Here is a 20,753-nt window from a genome sequence, read left to right as displayed (position 1 = left end):
TTAACACTTTGGACCAATGGAACAGCTGTGGCTAAAAATACATAATTACCAGCTTGAAAAAACTGTATTATTGATGATGTCCTGTGTATGAAAATGTAAAAGTATAAGCATGCAAATGTAAAATAGATAAGTGGTTTCTAGCAATAATAATTACATTTTCCAGGAAGACATTATGACACCTGTCTTTATAAAAATACTAGAAACTAGTTGGCTTGCTTAAAAATACAAAATCGGCATGAAATCGCGCTATTGACACTACTCCTTCAGACATGCGCGTTATAAGAATCGTATGCGCATGCGCGAAATGTGAACCGGCTGACGCATGCGCTTAAACATATCCCGACTTGAAAATGGTAGTGCTCGAAAGAACGCTGAACTACTGAGACAGCGAGGTGCAGCCTACGGCGTAGACCTTTGCGGTGATTTAGTAAGTACATGCATCGCTTTAGATACGTTCTCTTCTCTTTTTAAGTACGCATCTTGATGCGGGAGGGCTGAATTTAATCTTCAATCCCCTCTCTCTTTTTCTTGATCAGCTCCCGCCCTGACGCCGCAACACGACTTAACCTGGGACATACATTGTATGATAGTTCCCTCCATCAAATACAACGAATTGAATAACGAAATAACACGGCAACGGTAAAGATGTAAAATTGTTTTTACCATAGTCTACCTTGCAAATAGAAAACCAAATCTAAATAGTTTCTAATTGCTTATAGATGACCCTCTGGAGACGCGGAAGTTAACTGTAAATAGTACCAATCTCACCATTTCCCTGACTTCTATCGCACAGATATCGTGCAAGTCTCCACTTTGATTACACTTGGGTTACACCACTGTATAAATCTCTTTATTAAAATTATCTCTCTCTAAATTTCAGATAGTGTGGTTTACCATACCTGCAGAATTAATTTCTCCTTCGTTTCAAACTATTGTTGAGAAACTTCTTTAAGTGAGTTCACCGGCACGCTTGAGCCTCAAAGCGCGTAAATAAGTCTGTATTTGATTAATCCAAGCTCCATCATTGTAAAGTGATTTTGTTTAGCTCATTAATTCGTCTGAGCCCAAAGCGCGTAAATAAGCTTGTGTTTCAAAGGCAACTATACACCCTTAAAATGAATGTGTGTAGCTCAGGGCTGCTCGCCCTTGTTAAATAATGTCCAAAAAGTGTATGAACTTCAGAGCATTGGGAGCATCAATTAATTTGGTTTTCAATCTTGTGCAATACCATAGGATTAAAATTTAATTTTATTAATAATTTCAGGGAAGCTCACGTCCTGATGATGATCTAAAATACTCTAGATCGAAACGCCGTCGACAAACTCAAGGAAAACTTCCCTATTCTACTGTATATATTTTCTGCGGGAATAACCTTGTGTGTGACATCCTTGTATATAATTGTATATAACTGTTTTTTAATATTTTTTCACTAAAGTCACTTTGAGCACTTTTGTCACATATGTGAGCACCTGTAATAGGAAGTAACTATCATTATTTTTGCATAATATGTTAATAAAATTTACCTATATGGTATTTTGCCAAGACCCTCTCCCTGAATTAATTTCATAATTTAAATTACTCTTCCCAGGACCTTTTGGGGCCACTAAAAACCATTGTAACTCTTATAAATACGTTAACCCCAGGTTCTACTAATGGGGTACCCTTGTTCTCTTTAATTACTTTATGTAGACAATCTGGCATAGAGTTTGATTACATTTATACCTAACCTAATAAACAGGTAAAAACTAATATTTTATACTAGCCACATTTTAATAAATGTGTTAAGACGTGTGGGTTTCATTTGTGTCAGCATGTACCTTTACACTCTCAATTATACAATGCTTTAGTATCTGAGGAAAGAACTTCGGTCACTGTGCCAAGAAACAATGTGCAGAAATAAAAATTTCTGACACCTTTATTCTGCCAGTACTTACAACAAGTAGTGACTTTGAGAGAAATGAACACCCTGGGCAGTGCAGTTCCCTACAGTGTCTTAAACACTCCTGCTGTACTGAAATCTCTGGAGACCAGTACCATGGAATCTTTGCCGCGCGACATCTTGGTATCTCCGATACCCTTCACCCTGGAAGTCAGCATTCCTAAATCTCTGGAGCTTGATAACATGGAATTTCTGCAGGCCAGCATTTTGTAAGCTCGGTTATCCTGCACCAAGGAATCCGTGAAGCCCTACCGCTTGGAATCTCTAGTACTCAACACACAGGGATCTTTGTAATTATGCATCTTTGAATCTCAGGAGCCCTGCTCCTAGGAATTTGAGGATCAGCAGCATGGAAGTTTTAGAGCACTGTATTTTGGAATCTCTGAAGGCCATCACCATGGAATCTTTGAAACCAGACTACTTAGAGTCTCTGGGCTCTACATCTTGGAAAGCAAGAATCATTGCACCTTGGTAACTCTGGAGCTCAGCCCCATGAAAATCTCTGTATGCCTGTGTCTTGGAGTCAATAGATTCTTGTACCGTGGAATCTGAGGCTTTTCATCTTCAATTCTCTGGAATCCAGTACCTTGAAATCTCTGGAGCCCGACACCATGAACCCCTAAGAGCCCAGCAAGGGCTTCAGGAGTTCTGCATCTTGGCATCTCTGAAGGTTTGCACCTTGTAATTGCTGGAATATTTTACCTAGAATCACTGAAGTCTTACACCTTGGAATTTCTGAAGTCAAGAAAATTAGAATCCCTGGAGCTTAGAACCTCGGTATTTCTGAAAATCAGCACCTCAGAATTTCTGGAGCACTGTATCTTGTAATTTCTGGAGACCAGCACCATGGAACGTTGAATGCTCACCCCCTTGGAATCTCTGGGCCCTGCATCTTAAAATGCACAAAGGTTGCACACTAGAATCGCTATAACCCAGCACCTTGGAATCCTAGGAGATTTGCACTGTGGAATCTTTGGAGTGCTTCATCTTGGATTCTCTGGAGCCCGCTAACTAGGAATCTGTAGAGCTTTGAACCTCTAAAGCCCAGCACCCAGTTGTCTCAGAACGCAAGAATTTTTAACATTTAGCGTCCTACACTTTAGAATCTCTGCATCCTGCACCAAGAAAACCCTGAAGTCCTGTCCATAGGAATCCCGGGTCTCCAGCACTTAGGGATCTCTGGAGTTCTGTACCTTGGAACCACTGGAGCCCTACACCTTGGAACATCTGGAACCCTACACCTTGGAACCTTCGATGGCCAGCACCATTAAATGCCTGGGGTGCCGCACATTGGACTCTCTAAAGGCCAACACCATGGAACCTTTTGAGCACTGCACATTGAAACCTCCAAGACCTACATTTTAGAATCTCTGCTACCCTGCACCCTTGGGCTCTGCACCATGGCATCTTTGAAACTTGCAATCGCTCTAGTCCTGCACCAAGGAATCTCTGCTGCCCAGTTCCTAAGCAGCTCTGAAGGCCAGGTTCCCGAACTTTGAAATTCTACATCTGAGACTACACCTTGGAATTTCCACCACCCAGCACCTTAGATATGCACTCTAGTGCTGTTCTTCTCTCCTTTGATTAGATTGCGTGTTATGTCACTCTGATTAATGAGAAGGAATCAGGTGACAGACGATTGATAGAGAATAGATGCTAAGGATTGAGAAAACATCGCCGAGGACTGGATAGAGTTTTTTTTAAGAACAGTTGCGAGGTGTATGCGAGATTCTTGACATCTTGTGTCAATTTCTCTCCAAAGGAGGGAGCTCACTAAAGATTGTGAACAGTTGTCTGTAGTAGACATGGTTTTTGAGAACTTTCATAACATTTCTAAGCACTATGTGGATGCACATTGGCCAGCAGAGGGTCAAGGAAGTCTTAAAGGAATTTTTGGAGTACTCTGCGATTTTGGAGTAACTCAATGAGTTTTTTGTTGGATTAGTGGGAATTTTCCTACCACTTCTGTAGATTTTCCAATGATTCAAACAATTTTTCAGAGGACTCAGCGCTATTTGAAGACAAGGGACTTTTGTGAGGGCTCATTTGAGTTTTCAGAATGCTCAAAGAAGGTTGCTTAGTGTGTGGGGATGTTTGTAGGTTTCAGAGGAGGGACTCAGTATTGTTTGGAGTCAGGTTTCTGAAGACCCGAGATAAATCACATACAGTTATACTATAAGGCCCACACAGGATATTTCATTTGCTGCACAGTGGATTTGTATCACCTCTGCATGGATCTGCCCATAGTGCACCCAAGCCTGCTTGTTAAATACTAACATTAGGAAAATAATCAGCCATACCTGCTAAGGGTGCTTTTGATGTCCTGCAAAACAAGGGGAACAAAAACAGGAAGTCAGTTTCCACAGAGGATGTTAAATTCTAGAAGCAGTTAACTGTAAAAGAATGTGAAACCCGAGCTTCATTAAATGTGTGGCAGTCCAGCCTGAGGATATTTGGGTGGGGGGGGGGCTCATGCCACCTCCGCATACAGTGCCTGTGATGTTGTGAATGGGGATACCGGACACGCGCACTCTGATATTTTTATAGGAGGTTATAGGCCACAAGACGGACTGTAGTAATGTGCACAGCGTCACAACGCAATCAGTCTCTGATTAACTTCCATATACCCATCTCGACTCCATTTACCACCTCACATGCCACTTTCCTGCCTTTGTTGTGTGCAAGGCTCTCTATGCAAAATGTGCCCAGATAATGTGAATAAGTAATCAGCATGCACCGTGCTTGTCTGTTGGGTGTGTTGGGCTGTCAGCATCCAAGGGGTCACTGCAAATTTAAAAAAGTGGGATTAGGACTGCGCACACGGGAGGTTTACCAATGATCAGGTTGTAGCGTGGTTCTGGGGTGTCACCCTCTGGTCAGGGGGTGTGAAGTAAACAGAAAGGCAAGTGTCACCTATATAGGGGACGTCCCCCTGAGCAGGGCAAGAGTCCACAAAAAAATTGATGTAAAAATAATAATGCACACACGTCAATCAATAATTAGAATCCCAAGTTGCAATGTTTTATTATGCATTAGTCATTGATATTCCATTATTCATATTAATCCTCCCACTTAAAATAACTGATAGAGTGAAGGTGAGCAGTTCCATGAGAAACAATTGAAAGTTGGAATCTAAGTCAGAATTTAGGAACATGTTTTTTATGGCTGCTATGCCAAGGTCGTGTGGTATTGAAGTAGACAATGATTGGACATCTATTGTACAAACCAAAATTCTTCATAGTCTTTGATCTGGATTTGATTCAGTCTGAAAACGCAGTTTCACCATCAATGACTCCACTGTACTCTCTTCGTGCACTCATTACTATTTATCTGTATTCATGCTATACCAATGGTGGTCGGATTTTGTTTTTTCATTGTATCCTTGCTGGTTATTTTAGATCATTTGGCCCCTGAGGAAGGGTTTCATAGAGCGAAATGCATCGGGATTCTGAAATGCTTACCATGATCTTCTGATGATTTTCGTCATATGAACATACATGGTATTGATATGAATAATGGAATATCAATGACTTATGCATATTAAAACATTGCAACTTGGGATTCAAATTATTGATTGACACATAAGTGTGTGCATTATTATTTTTACATCCATTTTTTTGGGACTCTTGCAGTGCTCAGGGGGACATCCCCTATATAGGTGACACTTGCCTTTCTGTCACTGCAAATCAGCCAACTCTGGAAATCAAACAAGTTTTCCACATGCATGTAAAGCTGCTTCCAACAAATTGCTTCCTTAATAAGTAAGCAGTGTCTTACCTTCAATAGGTCCCAAACTGACTCCTTGCACTTCTTCTCTATCTCGGTTATCAGGACATTGAGAGAGTTGATTTGATTGGATAGTTTGGTGATATTTGCATTTTCTACTTTGGTTATGTTCTTCTCCATCTCTTCAAGTCTCCCCTGTATTGTCTTTTCCTTTTCTTTGAGAAGCTGACGCAGATGTCCAACCTCAGATGCAATTTTTTTCTTCTCATCTCTTAAAATGTTCTGTCAGTAAAAAAAAAAGGTAAGATATTGCTTCAAACATTCACGGTCTTCCTTAGGGTGCAGGTCCAGGGCGGGCAGGAGGTTCTATCAGAGGGCAAAAATGTAGGAAAAGAAGTTTTTCTTCAGTTCTAAATTTCAGACTCCTATTACTCCTTCTACCATCTCACACAGGGCCGGGGGATTGCCGGTGCCCGCTATGGCCAGTCCGTGGTACAAAAGGGGGTGGTGATGGACGGAGCATCTGAACCAATCAAACACTCACACCCAGTCAAAAGATCTGGGTTTAATCCATCACCGTTCTTTAGCCCACTCTGCCACCCCAGTCCGGCCCTGATCTCACACTCCCTCCCCCACTGGTTGTCAAGTGGGCGCTTAGGAGTGAGAATCTGGGTTCTGTGTCAGTTTGTGGACCTGACCAGGCATATGTATAAGGAGAATCTAGTGATGTGGTTGTTGGTTTGAGCTGTGAATGAATTGGCTCAAGCAGAAGGTGGAGTAAAAATAAATAAGGTACACCAAGGCTGGGGAGTGATTAAGTAGATGCCTCACTCTGAAGGGGCAAAATGGAAGAGCATTACAGAATTCCTCAATAAATGAGATGTTGAAATAAGGAATCTCAAAGGAGTGGTGCTCGAACTGCAGAGCATCTTCCTCCCAGAGACTTCAGTATTTGTAAGGAAGAGAGGTGATTAGTTTCATGTTTGAAGAGTGAAGGTGCTTCAGGGTCTTGTGGTAGGAGAACAGAATTGAGATGTATTGGGAGAGCCTCGGTGTGCTGCACTTTATGGAGCTGTGTAAGAGATTAAGAATCTATCAATAAAGCCAATGGAGGGCCTTCGGGATTGGTCAGATGGGGTCGAGGTAGCCTGCGTTGGAAGGGAGTCAAACTGCTGAGCGGAAGCAATGACTTTATAAACCACTAGAGTTTACCTGCTTCAGTGAAATGCTTGCTTGGGTTTCAGTCAGAAGCTCTGTGGTAAGATGAGCTATTTCAAATTGTGAAGATATTTGAATATGAAATGACCACCGGCTATTTATTACTGCTTTGAAGTGAACCTTGAAATAAGTGAGCTTTCTGAATAATGCTAAGGCCATTTGCTTTCTTTGATGAGGGATTACTAGGACTGAAGATGTGACTACTGGTGTGCAACCGTTAGAAGAGCTCAGGTAGAGCAAATGGTAAGGAGAACTCTTTCCCAACAACATTTAGGCTAAGCATATTTTTATTTATCCCATTGCGAAGCGAATAAAATGGATGAAACACACATTACTTCGTATTATTTCCAGGGTGGCCAATGTCATAATGTTCTTCTTTGGGGTAAATGTGGACCAACTCCTTAGTCTCAAAAATCTCCCAGACAACAAAATGTAGACACTGAACAGCTTGGATGTCCATTTTCAAAGTATAGGAAATTACTTTCCAGGGCGTCTGGTCACTGCTGTTGGCTTTCCCAATGCTGGTACAAAAATACAAGCATTTGTGAAGACTATAGTGAAGCAGAGAGAGGAGAGACAGTGAGAGCAAAGCAGAAGAGAGGAGTGAGAGATACAGCAAACTGCAAAATGCTTAGTGTCGGAGAAGCAGGGACCAGGAAGAGGCTCGGATTAATTTAGGGAAAAGATGAGGAGGATGGGAATGGAGAGAGAAAAAATGGTGGGGGGTGGCCTTAGGGGGGGAACTAAATAATAAAGCATGAGAGAAAAAAAAAAGAAGAAAAAAAAAAAAGGGAAGATGTGGGAGATAGGAAGTCTCAAAAGTCACACAAAATCCAAAGGAAAAAATATTAATCTTGAGGCTAGTAGTGGATGACCACGCTCAACCAATCAAAAAGAAGGATACAACCTCAGTGCACCAGTCACAGGACAAATAGTGTGCAAGCATCAAATCGGGAGCAGAGAATTTAAATTGAGAAGAAAGCCATCCAGTCATAAGCAAGATACAGACCAAAAGTCCAATCTAAGCAATGTTAAATTATTGGTTAAAATGCTGCAACGACAGCAGTTGATGCTTTCTGTACCAAGACCACAAAAAAAGGTTATTTAAAAAAAAATATTACATCTTTCGACATTGCAGACACCCATATAAATCACACTGCAGAAATCAAAATAAATAAAAGACGTATGATTAATTTAAAATGGTCTTATACCTTTAGACACTAGAGGCACCCATACGAATAGCATTATAAATATGAAAACATACCAGATGCACATACTATAAAATTGCTAATGAATTGTAACAAAACACATGACTAATTTAATCTCGGCCACTACTCTAGACACACTCAAAGACAAATAACATATTGCCTGCCCCAAACACACAGAGGTAGCTGATGTCTGGCTACAGGAAATTGCATACCAGTAGGGGAAGAAGAGCGAGTACAGGGTGTGAGCTGCATTTATGTTCTTCAGCCTGTGATGAGTTCAGGTATGTATTTTCCTCAGGTATACAATTAAAAGTGAATAGTTACACACAGCGTACGCAGTGATCTCGGTCTATGCTATTTGGAAGTCTGAAGCCTAAAATAACTATTCAGTCCCATGTTGAGTCATCAGTATATTAACCACCTCACAAAAGGGGGTGGAGTGCCCTGCTCGTATTACTATGCATACATCTCTGCCCAGAGTTGCTGATTTATGTCAAAGCTAAGATTTACACCTTGGTATAGGTGTAAACCAATAAGATAAATGCGCAGGGAAATCTCAGTAAATATACGTTTGTGAATTAGGCCTTTTTAGGTCTCGGCCAGCAAAAGACTGCGCAGTCGAGCTGGTGAGATTTAATGACAGTATTTTCCACTAGCAAGGTTAAGCCCCGCCCCTCTTTTCCATTGCCTGGCGTCACCGTTTATGCGAAACGGTGGCCAGCCATTGGAGAAGAGGTCCTAGTGACGTTCTTTTTTGTCTCTAAGCCCCGTCCATTTCAGACTGGCTTACTTGACTTACTGCTGCTGTAAAAGGTTCCTTATTTTCTTTATGGGTCCAGAAGGCCCCATAAAGAAGATAAGGAACCTTTTATGCCAGCAGTAAGTCGGGCTCTTAAAGAGAAAGCAGCACGTCGTGGCCCACTCATCTATAAATCTGTATACGGTCATAATTCATGTTGTATTGGCGTGTCAGTAGCCGTTTGACACAGATATAACCAAACAAACTTAAATTGAAGACGGCGCTGCCTTGCACGTCACTCGGCACAAAAGAGGCGGGAAAACCTACGACACCAAAACATGGACTGCTCTCTCTTTTGACACGGGCTTGGCCGGATTCCATTAGGCGGCCATCTTTAGGTCAGGCTAGATGTCACTCATGCATCAGCAGAATGTTGGTTCGTGTAAGGGTAGTACCATATAGGCTTGCCTAACCTCACTGTGGCGACTGTGCCGGACGTTCCCACGCCCGAGAGCCAGCGGTTGTGTTTCATGTCCCCCGGCAGCAGAGTGCGCATGCGCTTAGCTGGGGTGTACACGAGGCTGGAGCGGAGAGTGAACGGGAGCCATTTTGTCCGGAGTGAGCCGGCTGAAGAAAAGGAGGCTGCGGCTGCGCCTGGCTGAAGGGGCCGAGAGCAGAGCTCAAGCAATGAGGGGGGTGTCACGGCCTGTAGCAGTCTCGCTCGCCTGGCTCTGCCGCGGAGTGTGCGGGGGAGGAAGACTGCTGCGCCCCCTGTGGGTGAGAGTCCGCGCCCCCTACCTCCCGAGAGGCCCAGCTTCCCACTCCCTGCCTGTGGCAACCTCCGCCCGCCCAGTGACAGGCGCGCTGCAGGTGACGGGCCCGGTTCCCCACCTCCCCCAGAGCCGACCCTGTGTAGAGCCAAGATCCCCGCCCCTACCCGGTTAGAGGCTTGCTTCAACCCCCCCCCTCCCTCCCTCCCGCCTCCCCCTTGTCGGTGACCGGTCTCACACCCCCCTGTCCGGCGACAGGCCTTAGCCCCCAGCCACCTCCCCATGGCGAAGACGACACATGACTTGCTGTTCAAGCTGCTGCTCATCAGCGACTCGGGGGTGGGCAAGACCTGCGGGCTCTTCCGCTTCTCCGACGATGCCTTCAACACCACCTTCATCTCCACCATAGATGAGTTTTTGCGGTACCTGCGTGGTGGTGGTGGTGGGGGGGGGGGGGGGCGGGGGGGGGGGTAACTCTGAAGTATTTGTCCTCCTTTAGTACCAGCTGCTTTTGTTGTGTCATGGGTGGGAGTGGAGGTTTGATGGCGGTGATTGCATTAATAATTATCAGAGGGCCATCACCATCGTTTTGGGGCTTGGAGGGTGAATTGAAAAAGTATGCCATGGCTTTAGAACCACACCTGCTTCATTAAATGTATGCATAAAAAAAAGCTGTGCCGCGTCCTGGGGAGCGTGTGTGCGCGCGTGTGTGTGTGTGTGTGCGTGGCTGTGTATGCAATAGGTCTCTGTTGGAACCTGGGATGTCAGGTCACCTAGGGTAGCCTGGCCTAGGGGTAAGGCATGCAATTCTAGAGGCACAGTGTGAAGGTTGCAAACCACCCAGCAGTAAATCCACTCAATAGCACTTAAAAAGGACACTACACCAATTTGTTATGAAAATATGTACTGGTTTATAAAAATAATATCTTTGCTCTTTTGCGTTCAGAATACACCACTTATTACACTTCAGGTTGTCTTGGAAATAGCAAGTACTTTTAAGCTGCTAAGCAATTTACCAGCTAGTTTCAACAGTACATTACATTTGTCATGAAATCAATAATAACACTCTCAGATTTGCTAACTTAAATCAATAATCAACATCAATAGTGCATTTAATCAGACTCCAGAATTAATTAGATATGGTTACTATGCAGTGCACTATACTTGTCTCCCACAGCACCTATAACCCCCTCTTTCTAGTACACAGTCACTGTGGGTTTCAAATATACCAGACTCTACATAGACACCAGCAACCTTTCTTTGCTGTTTGCTCCCTCAAGTTACTCCCCTCACCATATGACACTGTTGAGGAAATAACCAATGACTAAGTTATTTCCTTGCAGGCTTGAGCATCACTTTCCCCCTTCCTCGATAGAACTTTAAAGAGTTCCCCTCCTCTGCTCTCCGAAGAGAGGGGATTAGTTTCCAGAGGCTCAGTCTTCCCTCTTTTCCCCCCCCCCCCGTTCACCTTACTGTACTGGGGAGGCCAAGCGTCTCAAGTTCCCACGTTCTGGTGTTGACAAGTAGCTCAACAGAGGCTCCGGCTGGCAACCGCTGCGCCGGGCGCTTCCCGCCCCAACCAGCCACCTGTTATCAAGGCTGGCGCAGGGATTACCGAGGACTGGTTCTCCTCTCCTCAAACCCCGCAGACGTTCTCCAGTCGCCGGCCACACAATTACGGGCTGGCACTGTGGAGGCTGCCTGGCGCTAACGAGCTCCGCTTCCACTAAACGGGGGTTGGTGCTGCAGGGACGGACTGGCGCAGATGAGCGCCACTGCTTCCTCCTTCTCCTCCGATCCGGCTCCGCCTCACGGAGCCCGGCGGCTCAACGGGGCATGCGCGAAAAGCGAGTGTCTCCCTGACAGAGACCGCGCTGCTCGCACTGCGCTGGCCTTCTTCTCCGCCCACCCGGAAGTCGCCGGGAGCTTCTCTAGGTCCGCTCCTCACCTCAGGGCTTGCAGCTGCAGGTCCAAATCGGCGCCGCTCGCCTCGCACCAATCAAGGACAGAACGGCTCGTTGCCTACCGGCCTCCGCTTCCTCAGCACTCACACGCCGGTCCAGAGCCAGAACAGCTAGTTATCTCGCTGCCTCCGCTCTCCCAGCCCTCGCTGCAACCGGTAGAAAGAGGGTCACGGTAGGGTTGAGGCACCAGCAGTCAGGCAGAACCTATTTAACTAGCTGAGAATAGGGGGGCTCAAGGATTAGCCCCACTCTGTTTGGGATTCTTGCTGCAACAGTCTCACTGGGATTTTTATGCTGGGCAGAGGACTACACTCTTCACAGTGCTGCAGTCTCCTTCTCCTGTTCACTTCCCTATTCTTCCAGTCAAGGGATTAGTCAGGCGCCCAGGGTCTCCCTTAATCTTCCACAGCGGGGACAAGACAAGAAACCCACAGGAGAGGTAGAGAAGTGGAATAATTAGGCTGCTTCCCAGTCCAGGAGTTCAACCCTTACACTAGTCTCCCCCCACCTGCCAGGGTAGCCTGTCCTCCAGCTGACTCTTAGGTAGACAAAATGGCTGCCCCGCATTCCGCCTTATATAGGCTGCCCCTCAGTGGTCCAGAATGGACCAGAAGGTTCTGGAACGCCCTATACTGGTCTATGGGCAAGTTCTGGGTTTGGCAGTTGGTAACCACCATTTTGAGTGGTTCCAACTTTTCCTGACAGAACAGGCCTCTGGGCCTGAGGTGAAAGACTATGAGGGACAAAAGAACACCTATCCCCTTGGCCAACACCTAGAAAAAGTTAGTGGACAAAAATTATGAAGGGTATGAGGGGCAAAAAGGGGACAAAATAAATAATAAATTGGAGGGACTACGCAAAAAAAACAGACAGGTCTAACAGTCTCGCTTTGAGAGATTAAGCTATTGGCATTGTAAATGACAATGCCATTTATCGGTTTTCAAAACCAACACAGAAATAAAAAAATGTAATTTACAATGCCAATAGCTCTAAATTTTGCAAAGGCGAGACCGTTGCATTGTAAATGCTTGTTAAATGAGTGACAATGCTGGTGATTCTGATGGAGGCCACTGAAAACAGGTCTTAAACTACATCAAACAATTCAGAATAATTGAGAGCAATGAGAAAGGTACTGACGTTTAGGACTATCAGTAACTGCATGTCTGTCTCCACTGACCACAGCTACAAGGATATTCATTCCTTAGAAGATATCTCCATCTCTTATAAAACTTTTATGGATACTGGCGTGACCCTTGAATGGGATCCTCAGGTTTGAATTCTCCACACTAGTAAAGTCGGGCTGAACCTATAAAAATGTCCTACTAGGCCACGGTTTACTGCTTTAGCATTTCCTCTATCGACATCCGATAGCCTTGTTGTGCTGTCTCAAACATTCTGTAGCATATCTTTAGATTTCTTTGGTGGACTGTCATTCTAATAGGACGTTAAAGTCATTTAAGAGATTCCTAGTTTAACTGCTTCCCTTTTAATAGATATCTTTAAACACCTGTGGAGGTCCTTTCCACTCTTTTCTATCAGATGCTTTGTTTCAGGCGAGTTATTCTTTGTAGCATATTAAGACAGATTTATTAGGCTACTGTTCAAGGGTTAGATAGCCATATTCGGCTTGTAGTATTGCTGTGTAAAGGCACCTAGCCTGTGAAGTATCTTCTTCCTATCTCCCGCCAAAGCTCTCCCCGCTGTTTTGGGTGAGGGGCCCTTCTGAAGCCAGGATTTTTGCTCCATGTAGAATAATGATTTTTGATAGAGGAGAAGCATATCCGTTAGAAAGTCATCCACCAGCAAAAATGATTGCTTGGGTACATTTGAAAGGATGAAGAGAAGATCACGTAGTCCATGGACAATGCATTTTCCCTTGTTGTGAGCAGTAACTTGAATTGAGAGTATATGGGACAAGCAGATAAGAGCTCCAAATGTGGAGTATAACAGGGCATTGAGACTAGTGATGGTCATCATGTCCCTTAAACTTCTCCACCAGTCATGGCTTAGCTGTATCACGTGATGATCCTGTAACCGTCACAAGAGGAAATTGATGAAAGAACATCAGGCGTTGCCCAGCCAAGATTCAGAAAGAACATAGATAGTGTGAGCCGAGTGCAACTTAATACCACACCTTTACACATCTCTTATCACCAGACAAAGTGGGTACACTAAGAATAATGCCCAATTGGTCTAAGATCAGCAAGTGTTTCACACACCTCATTGTGATTTTTTTTGTGGGACTGACTTTGAAATTGAATGACATATGGGTCGTTCAACAACACTGGGTTTGCTTTTAGTTCATCCACTTACTCCCACTCCCTAAGGACTAAGACAACAAACAAAAATCCTACTTATAATAAATACAATTTTCTTCTCTACCTTCTCTTCCTTTGTTTCTCCAAGCTTCAAGGTGGATTCCAGGTAATTTCCAAGTCTACCCTGCTTTTTAGGTCGGAGCCTGCGTTGCAGCGCATGCGCTGTTGCAGGCGAGAGTTCTTGTAAGCAAGAAGGGGCATGAAACCACGCCCCTTCTGCCATTGGCTGGGCTCGCGAAATGGAGGCCTGCCATTGGACAATGCCCCTGTGTTTGGATGATTTGTCCGGCTTCGATCCCGCCTCTCGAGGACTGGGTGGCGTTACTTACTGTGTCGCAAGCGTACTTTCTAAAATATCGCCATGGCAACCATGAGTCAGGTCACCAGTCCGGGAGGGGCGGGATTCATTATTATATATATATATATATTTTTTTTTTGCATTCATTCCTGCACGTTCCTCGGCGGTGGTAGGGGAGAGGCGGTGCGGGTTTAGGTTTGTTAGTAATGCGTTTTTTGTTCTTATTTTGATGGCGTCCTTGAAAATCCAAACGTCTGCATGAACCGTCATGCTATGTCCCGTTGGCATTGTGCATTTTTGCTGCAAGTGCTCCTGCTGTGATTGTAAGCACTTGAGCCAAAAAATGCCCGTGGCACTTGCAGCAAACTTTAGGTTTAGAGGGCAGGCTGCCGTGGACGTGCAACAGTTTGGCACCAAACATTAAATCAGTCCAACTACCGGTTATCAATCGAAAGGATACCCGGCGGTGCCATGTTGTCGGGACTCCAAACTGTGACCTTGGCTATAGGCACAAGTAAACACGCCAAGAAATCAAGAACTTTTGGACGATGGAAGTGTCATTCGTCAATGCCATGATCATGTTGCATGCAAACCGGAATTGAAGTGCAATTAATAAATGTGTTTTGCTCAGTTAAGCAAACGAGGATTAATTGGACTTCGCTAGTCGGATAAATCATGGAGACTTAAGGAGTCAGCATGGGTTCACCAGACGCAGCGCTTGGACGCGGTGGGCTATTTAAAACATGATTCTTCATTTAGTGATAGTACGTTGTGTTTATTGACTGCACTGCTTCCTTTTCTATGAGCTGTACTAGCTGGTGTTAATACACTTGGTTTATTAACCTATTAAAGACCATCTGCCTTGCCATGGCGCAGTAGCGTAGCTAGTCCTTTGGCCCGTGGCTAGATTGAACGGTGAGGTGAGAGATGGGGGGGCGATGGCGAGATCTCTGTATTGTTTGCCGCCCCACGGCACCATGGGATAATACTATCGAGTGGGAAGAGACATTGCTTCTGCTTAAAGGAAAGCAAAGGGACATTGCAATCTAAACCTGAAATCCATATTGGAATTTAATAGTATACATTCTTAGAACATGTTGTAGACTCAAAAAGAGTTTATTGTTTACAGCTCACACAACCTCAGTCGGATATCGATGTATTTTAATGTTTGCACTATCTCGATAAGAGGTCAAGCCCTGACCTTCAGCCTAGGGCCCTGCAGCTCATGGAACCGAATCTTGTCAGACCCGGCGCAGCCTTTCATCCTTGCGAGCTCGCGAATAGGGTACCTACAGTTCTATGGGGTTTCAAGAGCGCGTTATCTGTGCGTGCCCTGAGACAAGGCAGTTGGTGCTGGGCGCTACGAACTGGTTTATAAAATCGATCTCGTGTCCAAAGACGATGTCTTTGTGGAGGTGTGTGGCGGTATGGAGGTCACGATGGGGCTGGCTATTCACTTCTTTTTTAAAATAGCTTTAATAAAGTAAAGTTTGATTATTTTTGTGCAGGCAACCGAGGGGTTTTATTTTCTTCCAATTAAGTGTTTTGAGTTTCTACTGGAGAAAACACTCAGACACCGTTTTTCAGAAGCCGGCTGGCCTTTGTGGCAATCTGGCACTGCAAAAGGGATGGTCTGAGATCAGTTTGTGGGCTTTTTTTGGGATGCTTGTGGGTCTGGTTTGTAGCTTGGAGGGACGGTTTTTACAGGCGGTGTCTTATATTCAGGCAATCTCACAAAACACGCAGTAAGGTGGCTTGCGGCGCTGCCCTGCCACAAAGACCCTACAGACGGGCCCTAATTTGCGCTTGGAAGTTCAAGACTGCCAGGATTTCAATCATGGGCTACTTATTAGCTATCTGATTGGCGAATGGGAGCCATTTGTACATTGGTGCCTGGGTTTTATGTTATAGTCCGACCATGATTTTTTTTTATTGAACTTCTGCACACAATTCTATTGTTTGATTTTTTATTTTAAAGGACATTTTAATACTCGGAATTTTAGGACATGCACAGCAGTTAAAAACTATGCTGGCCATGTAAGAGGTGCAGACTGCATCTTTTTCGGGGTTCCAGGCGTAGACCCACCCGTCTTCCTCTCTAGCGGGTTTGGACCGTCCGGGGTCGGGGCTGCCAGCCGACCAACAACTCTGAGTGTCACACGAGGAGGCTACTTAATGAAGAGGCCCGAGCACAAAACATCTAGTCTGCTTCTAAGCGCTACGGGTATTCTCAAATAGTTATTTGTCTGGGAGACTCTAGGGTAGTGCTCTAAAATGATCCAGATGTTACAAGTGGAGTTTCAGAGGGTGATCCGTGAAACAGCAATAGAAACAAGTCCAACGTAGCACTCAAGTGTTTCATTTCAAGCGCACATACGGCCAGGCTGTGAACGTGTGCCCACATGGATGTGTAAAGGTATACGTCACGGCCTGCATGAGTGCTCAGTGGGTTAAACAGTCGCAGGCATCTGAATCTTGGCAAGGCCGGTTTAGCCTTCTATTTGCTTAGATTAGTAAATTAAGCTTCTTAACATTAGTCATAATAACAGCTATCCAAGAGCATAAATACTGCAGATGTTCGGTATAAAACCCTGCACAAAAACAATATATTTTGACACAAGGGCAGATTTCTACACATCTGTTTCCACCTGCCCACAAACTGATCCACCATTGAACGTGAGCAGCGAAGCTGAAAAAAAGAGCGCGAGCCATGGTGCAACGTTGGCAGCGTCCTAACAAATGGCACCGCAATAACACAGATCTTCCTGTGTTTTTATTTACATAGGCTCTAGGGGTATTGTACCACTAGAAAGGAGTTTTTAAAGTACTTTGTTGATGAACATATTTCCTGGTGGCTTTCCGTTTGTGTGTAATGATTTTGATATTGAACAATTCTGGCACGCTGTGAAAAAAGTAAAGTGCAGAGCCCCAGATATTTTTTTAGGAGTCCGCCTTCTACACTCCCGAATGCAAGGTTGTCAAATACCTGCCAACCCTGCTTCTTTCTTTTTCCCGTTATTTAGCCTTTTATTGGCATTCGTGTAAATTATTTTTCATCCCAACATTCCACCTGTCTACCTATCTATCCGCCTTCTTCCTCTCCTGTCTAATTTTCTGAGGGTAAAAAATAAGCCCATCCCACACAAAACAAGCATTGGCATAGCCAATAGGTCTCGCATTTGGGACCTTATAAGTATGCAGTACAAATTCCTTGGTGCAACAACATCAACTGTTGCATGGCTAAACACTTATAAGGTCCCTAAGGCGAGACCTATTGGCTATGCCAATGCTTGTTGACTAATGGGATTATAAAATGTCATAGGGGAAATCGGTTTATTGCTACTTCCTTGGAAAGACCTGGGAGTGTCTTGGAACCAACCTCCCAGGACAGTGACTCTGAAATCATATTTACTTTGCAGAGATCACAGCCCAGAAAGTAAGTGACCTATTAGATTTGCACGTTTCAAAATTTGGCAGGTATATACAGGCTCATGCAGGCACACACACATACATAGAAGCACAGACACAGAAATCACGGCTACCACTCACCTTCATTGTTTTATATTGTTCCTCTTCTTTGAGTTTAGAAATATATTCCGTCTCCTTCTTTAGAGAACATAGCCAGTCCTGAAGCTTTCCCTGCGGTGGGCAAAGTACACAAGAGCTTACTGTAGACCTGTAGAGTAAGGTATGTCAAGCAATAAAGGCAATAGGAATCAACCACTACAGATCCAGCCGTGCATATTCTAAGAGCAATAACCCACATATCCAGGTTGTAGTTGTTGTTGTAAAAGCTTTATTTCGATACGTAAATATATTAAAAGCGATATATACAAAAATACAATTTTAAGGCTTATGATAACATACAGTTGTAATTCCTAAAATAATCGGATAAAATGCAATAAATAGTTTAAAATAGGATTAAATTGAAGTAGAAAGCCTTTTAGCTCGGATCGTCCAAGCCCATTTTAAAAACTTTGAAACACCACAGACAATGGAGGGGGATGTGTCAGTCAATAAAATGCGGAGGGCCACCAAATGCTGTCTTGTACCTAGGAGCCTGCACAGTGGTATTAGCCAACGCCTCATTGGGGCTCGATAGTCAGGGCATTCGAAGAGAAAATGTGCCACCGTCTCCACCCGTGTCGAGCACATGGCACAGAAGGGTGAGGACTGGGAGGATGAAGATCTCCACCTGGACATCAAGTTGGCCAAAGGTAAGGTACCCACTCTGAGTATAAAATAGAGAGCCCTGTCCAGGGGAATGGAAATTAGGTCCAAATAAGGCTCATAGGCAACTACGTCTTTAATTCTCAAGAATGCTGCGGTTGAATTGCAGTGACGTGGATTGCAAATGAGTTTGGTGGCTATCCACTCCCAATATAGCTTCTTCAGGGTGGCTTTCGGAGGGGCAGAGCGAGTAACCCAGGAATCTTCCAAACCCAGCTCCACCAGTAGGCTCTTAATGTCCCTTAGCCATTTGATTCGATGCCATCCCTCCATTGCAATTACCTCGGACAGACCTGCTGCATAGGAGGCTAGCTCCGGGACCCTCCACAGACGGGCCCACAAAAGCAGAGGCCGTAATCGCGCCTGGTCCGCGATTGATTTGCAGCCCAAGTCAAGAAGCACTGGGACTGTAGGTGTGCCAAGAGTTCTTTCAGGAATTTACTTTCTGCCTTAGCTAATACCTCCAGGTTTGTGGAACCCCACAACTCCGCCCAATACAAAGCCGCTGCAACCCCTCTAGCTTTATAAATATCAATGGCTGGGGAGATACAATGTTTGGGGGATGAACAATGTTCCCTGAGTAGGGCACCAGTCACCCTTTTATGGTTGAGCAACATCTTATGGATATGTGGGGTCCAACTCAGAGTTACAGAGGCGAATCCCCAAGTAATCAAACTCACGGACCCTCTCCAGGGGAACGGTGTTTAAGACCGGAGTGGGTCCTGGCTTTTTGGGAGGGTTCATAGTCAGGAATTTGGTCTTATCTATGTTAATTATCAGGCCCCTAAGGGAGCAGAACTCCTGGAAGCGGGTGAGGAGCTTTTGGAGACCCTGAGGTGTCTTTGCAATGAGCAGGGTATCATCGGCAAAGAGCAGGGTGGGGATCCGGGTGCCCGACAGGGACGGAGCATCTGCAGGTTCCTTAAGCAGGTGCTCAACCAAACCATTCACATACAATGAGAATAGCGTGGGAGCCAGCACACATCCCTGGCGGACACCCCTTCGCACTGGAATTCTGTTGGTTTTCTCCCCGTTCTTGCCCCACCGCACCTGTGCATACTTGTCTGAATGAAGTTTAATCAGAAGCGACAGGATGTAGGCGGGCAGTCCCAGCCCCTGCAGAACCCTCCATAGCTCCTCCCTCGGTACTAGGTCAAAGGCAGTCTTCAGGTCAATAAAGGCCAGATAAAGACTGCCCTTGCCCAGCACCACCACCTTCCAGTACAGAAGAATCAACCTGAATGCTTGTTCTATCGTCCCCGTACCTGAGCGGAAACCCGCCTGGAAGTCTGACAGTATTTTGAGCTCCTCAGCCCATTGGGGGACCCTCCCCAAGATCACCTTCCCTGCCACCTTTTGGGAAGAGTCAATTAGGCTGATGGGCCTGTAGTTAGCGGGGTTGTCCTGACACCCCTTTTTGAAAATCGGGACAACCTCCGCCCCCTTCCAGGAATCAGGTACTAGTGCGCCCTTCATGATTGCATTTAATAACGTAGCGACTAGTTGTCCCCATTCCTTGGGATTGGCACGAAGCAAATCACCCGGTATCCCATCCGGCCCCGCAGCCTTTAATGGGACCAGGGACTTAATTACAGCCTCCACCTCGCTCTCAGTGAAGTCAACCATGTCGCTGACCGTTGTATCGTCCTCCAAGAAAAAGGACTCGCTAATAACCCCTTCAGGATGAGAATACAGGGCCTCAAAGTAAGTGTACCAGAGCTGGGCAGGAATGTTGCATGTAACCAGCGAACCATCTGGCCTATTCTTATTCCTAATCAAACTCCAGAAGCCCCTTGCGTCCTTTACCTTACTTGCAGCCAAAAGATCTTCCCAGAACTTCTCCTCCCACTCCCTTTTCGCTGCCTTTATGGTCAGAGAATAGTCCTTCCTTGCTGTTCTAACAGCTAGTGAGGACTTGGATTTAACAGCCCCTATCAAGGCCTTTTTCTGGGACCTACATTTGGTTGTATACCAACCCTGTCTTGTCCAGGATTCTTTCCTGTTAGACATACCCGGGGCGCTGCTGGATGAAACGAAGAGTTTGCTCAGTGCCCCAATTAAGGCACAAAAAACCTGCGTGGCCTCCTTAGGTGCACTAAGCAATGAGCTCAAATTGCTCTGGGCTGCAACCAGCAGGGCCCCTATGGCAGATAGTTTCTCACTGGGCAGGGCGATCTTGGGCCATTTTAACCGCCTCCCGCAGTTAGATACACTGATCGTCTGGGTGTTAGGTGCCAACAATGGTTGTTGAGACCCGACCTTACCCCTTAGCCACTCTGGAGACAGGACAAGAGACAGGAGATTATGATCGCTTTCGATACGCTCAATCTCCATGTCGCTCAT

At 45.2% G+C, this 20,753-nt stretch overlaps 1 protein-coding gene across 1 annotated transcript in view; it reads right to left on the bottom strand.

Annotated features, from left to right (window-relative positions):
• The window catches only part of LOC144825350 (E3 ubiquitin-protein ligase TRIM39-like), an 85,692-nt gene that overhangs the window by 50,880 nt on the left and 14,059 nt on the right, over window positions 1-20,753 (bottom strand). The window contains exons 2-4 of the mRNA XM_078684145.1: window positions 17,730-17,819; window positions 5,717-5,947; window positions 4,240-4,262 (exon numbers count right to left, since the gene is read on the bottom strand). Of these exons, the coding sequence (XP_078540271.1) occupies window positions 4,240-4,262; window positions 5,717-5,947; window positions 17,730-17,819 (344 nt within the window). The remainder of the gene's footprint in view (window positions 1-4,239; window positions 4,263-5,716; window positions 5,948-17,729; window positions 17,820-20,753) is intronic.

Source organism: Lissotriton helveticus, chromosome 1_1 (assembly GCF_964261635.1).
Source record: "Lissotriton helveticus chromosome 1_1, aLisHel1.1, whole genome shotgun sequence".
Classification (NCBI taxonomy): Eukaryota; Metazoa; Chordata; class Amphibia; order Caudata; family Salamandridae; genus Lissotriton; species Lissotriton helveticus.
Note: the sequence above shows the minus strand (reverse complement) of the source record. Positions and strands in the feature narration are given on the sequence as shown.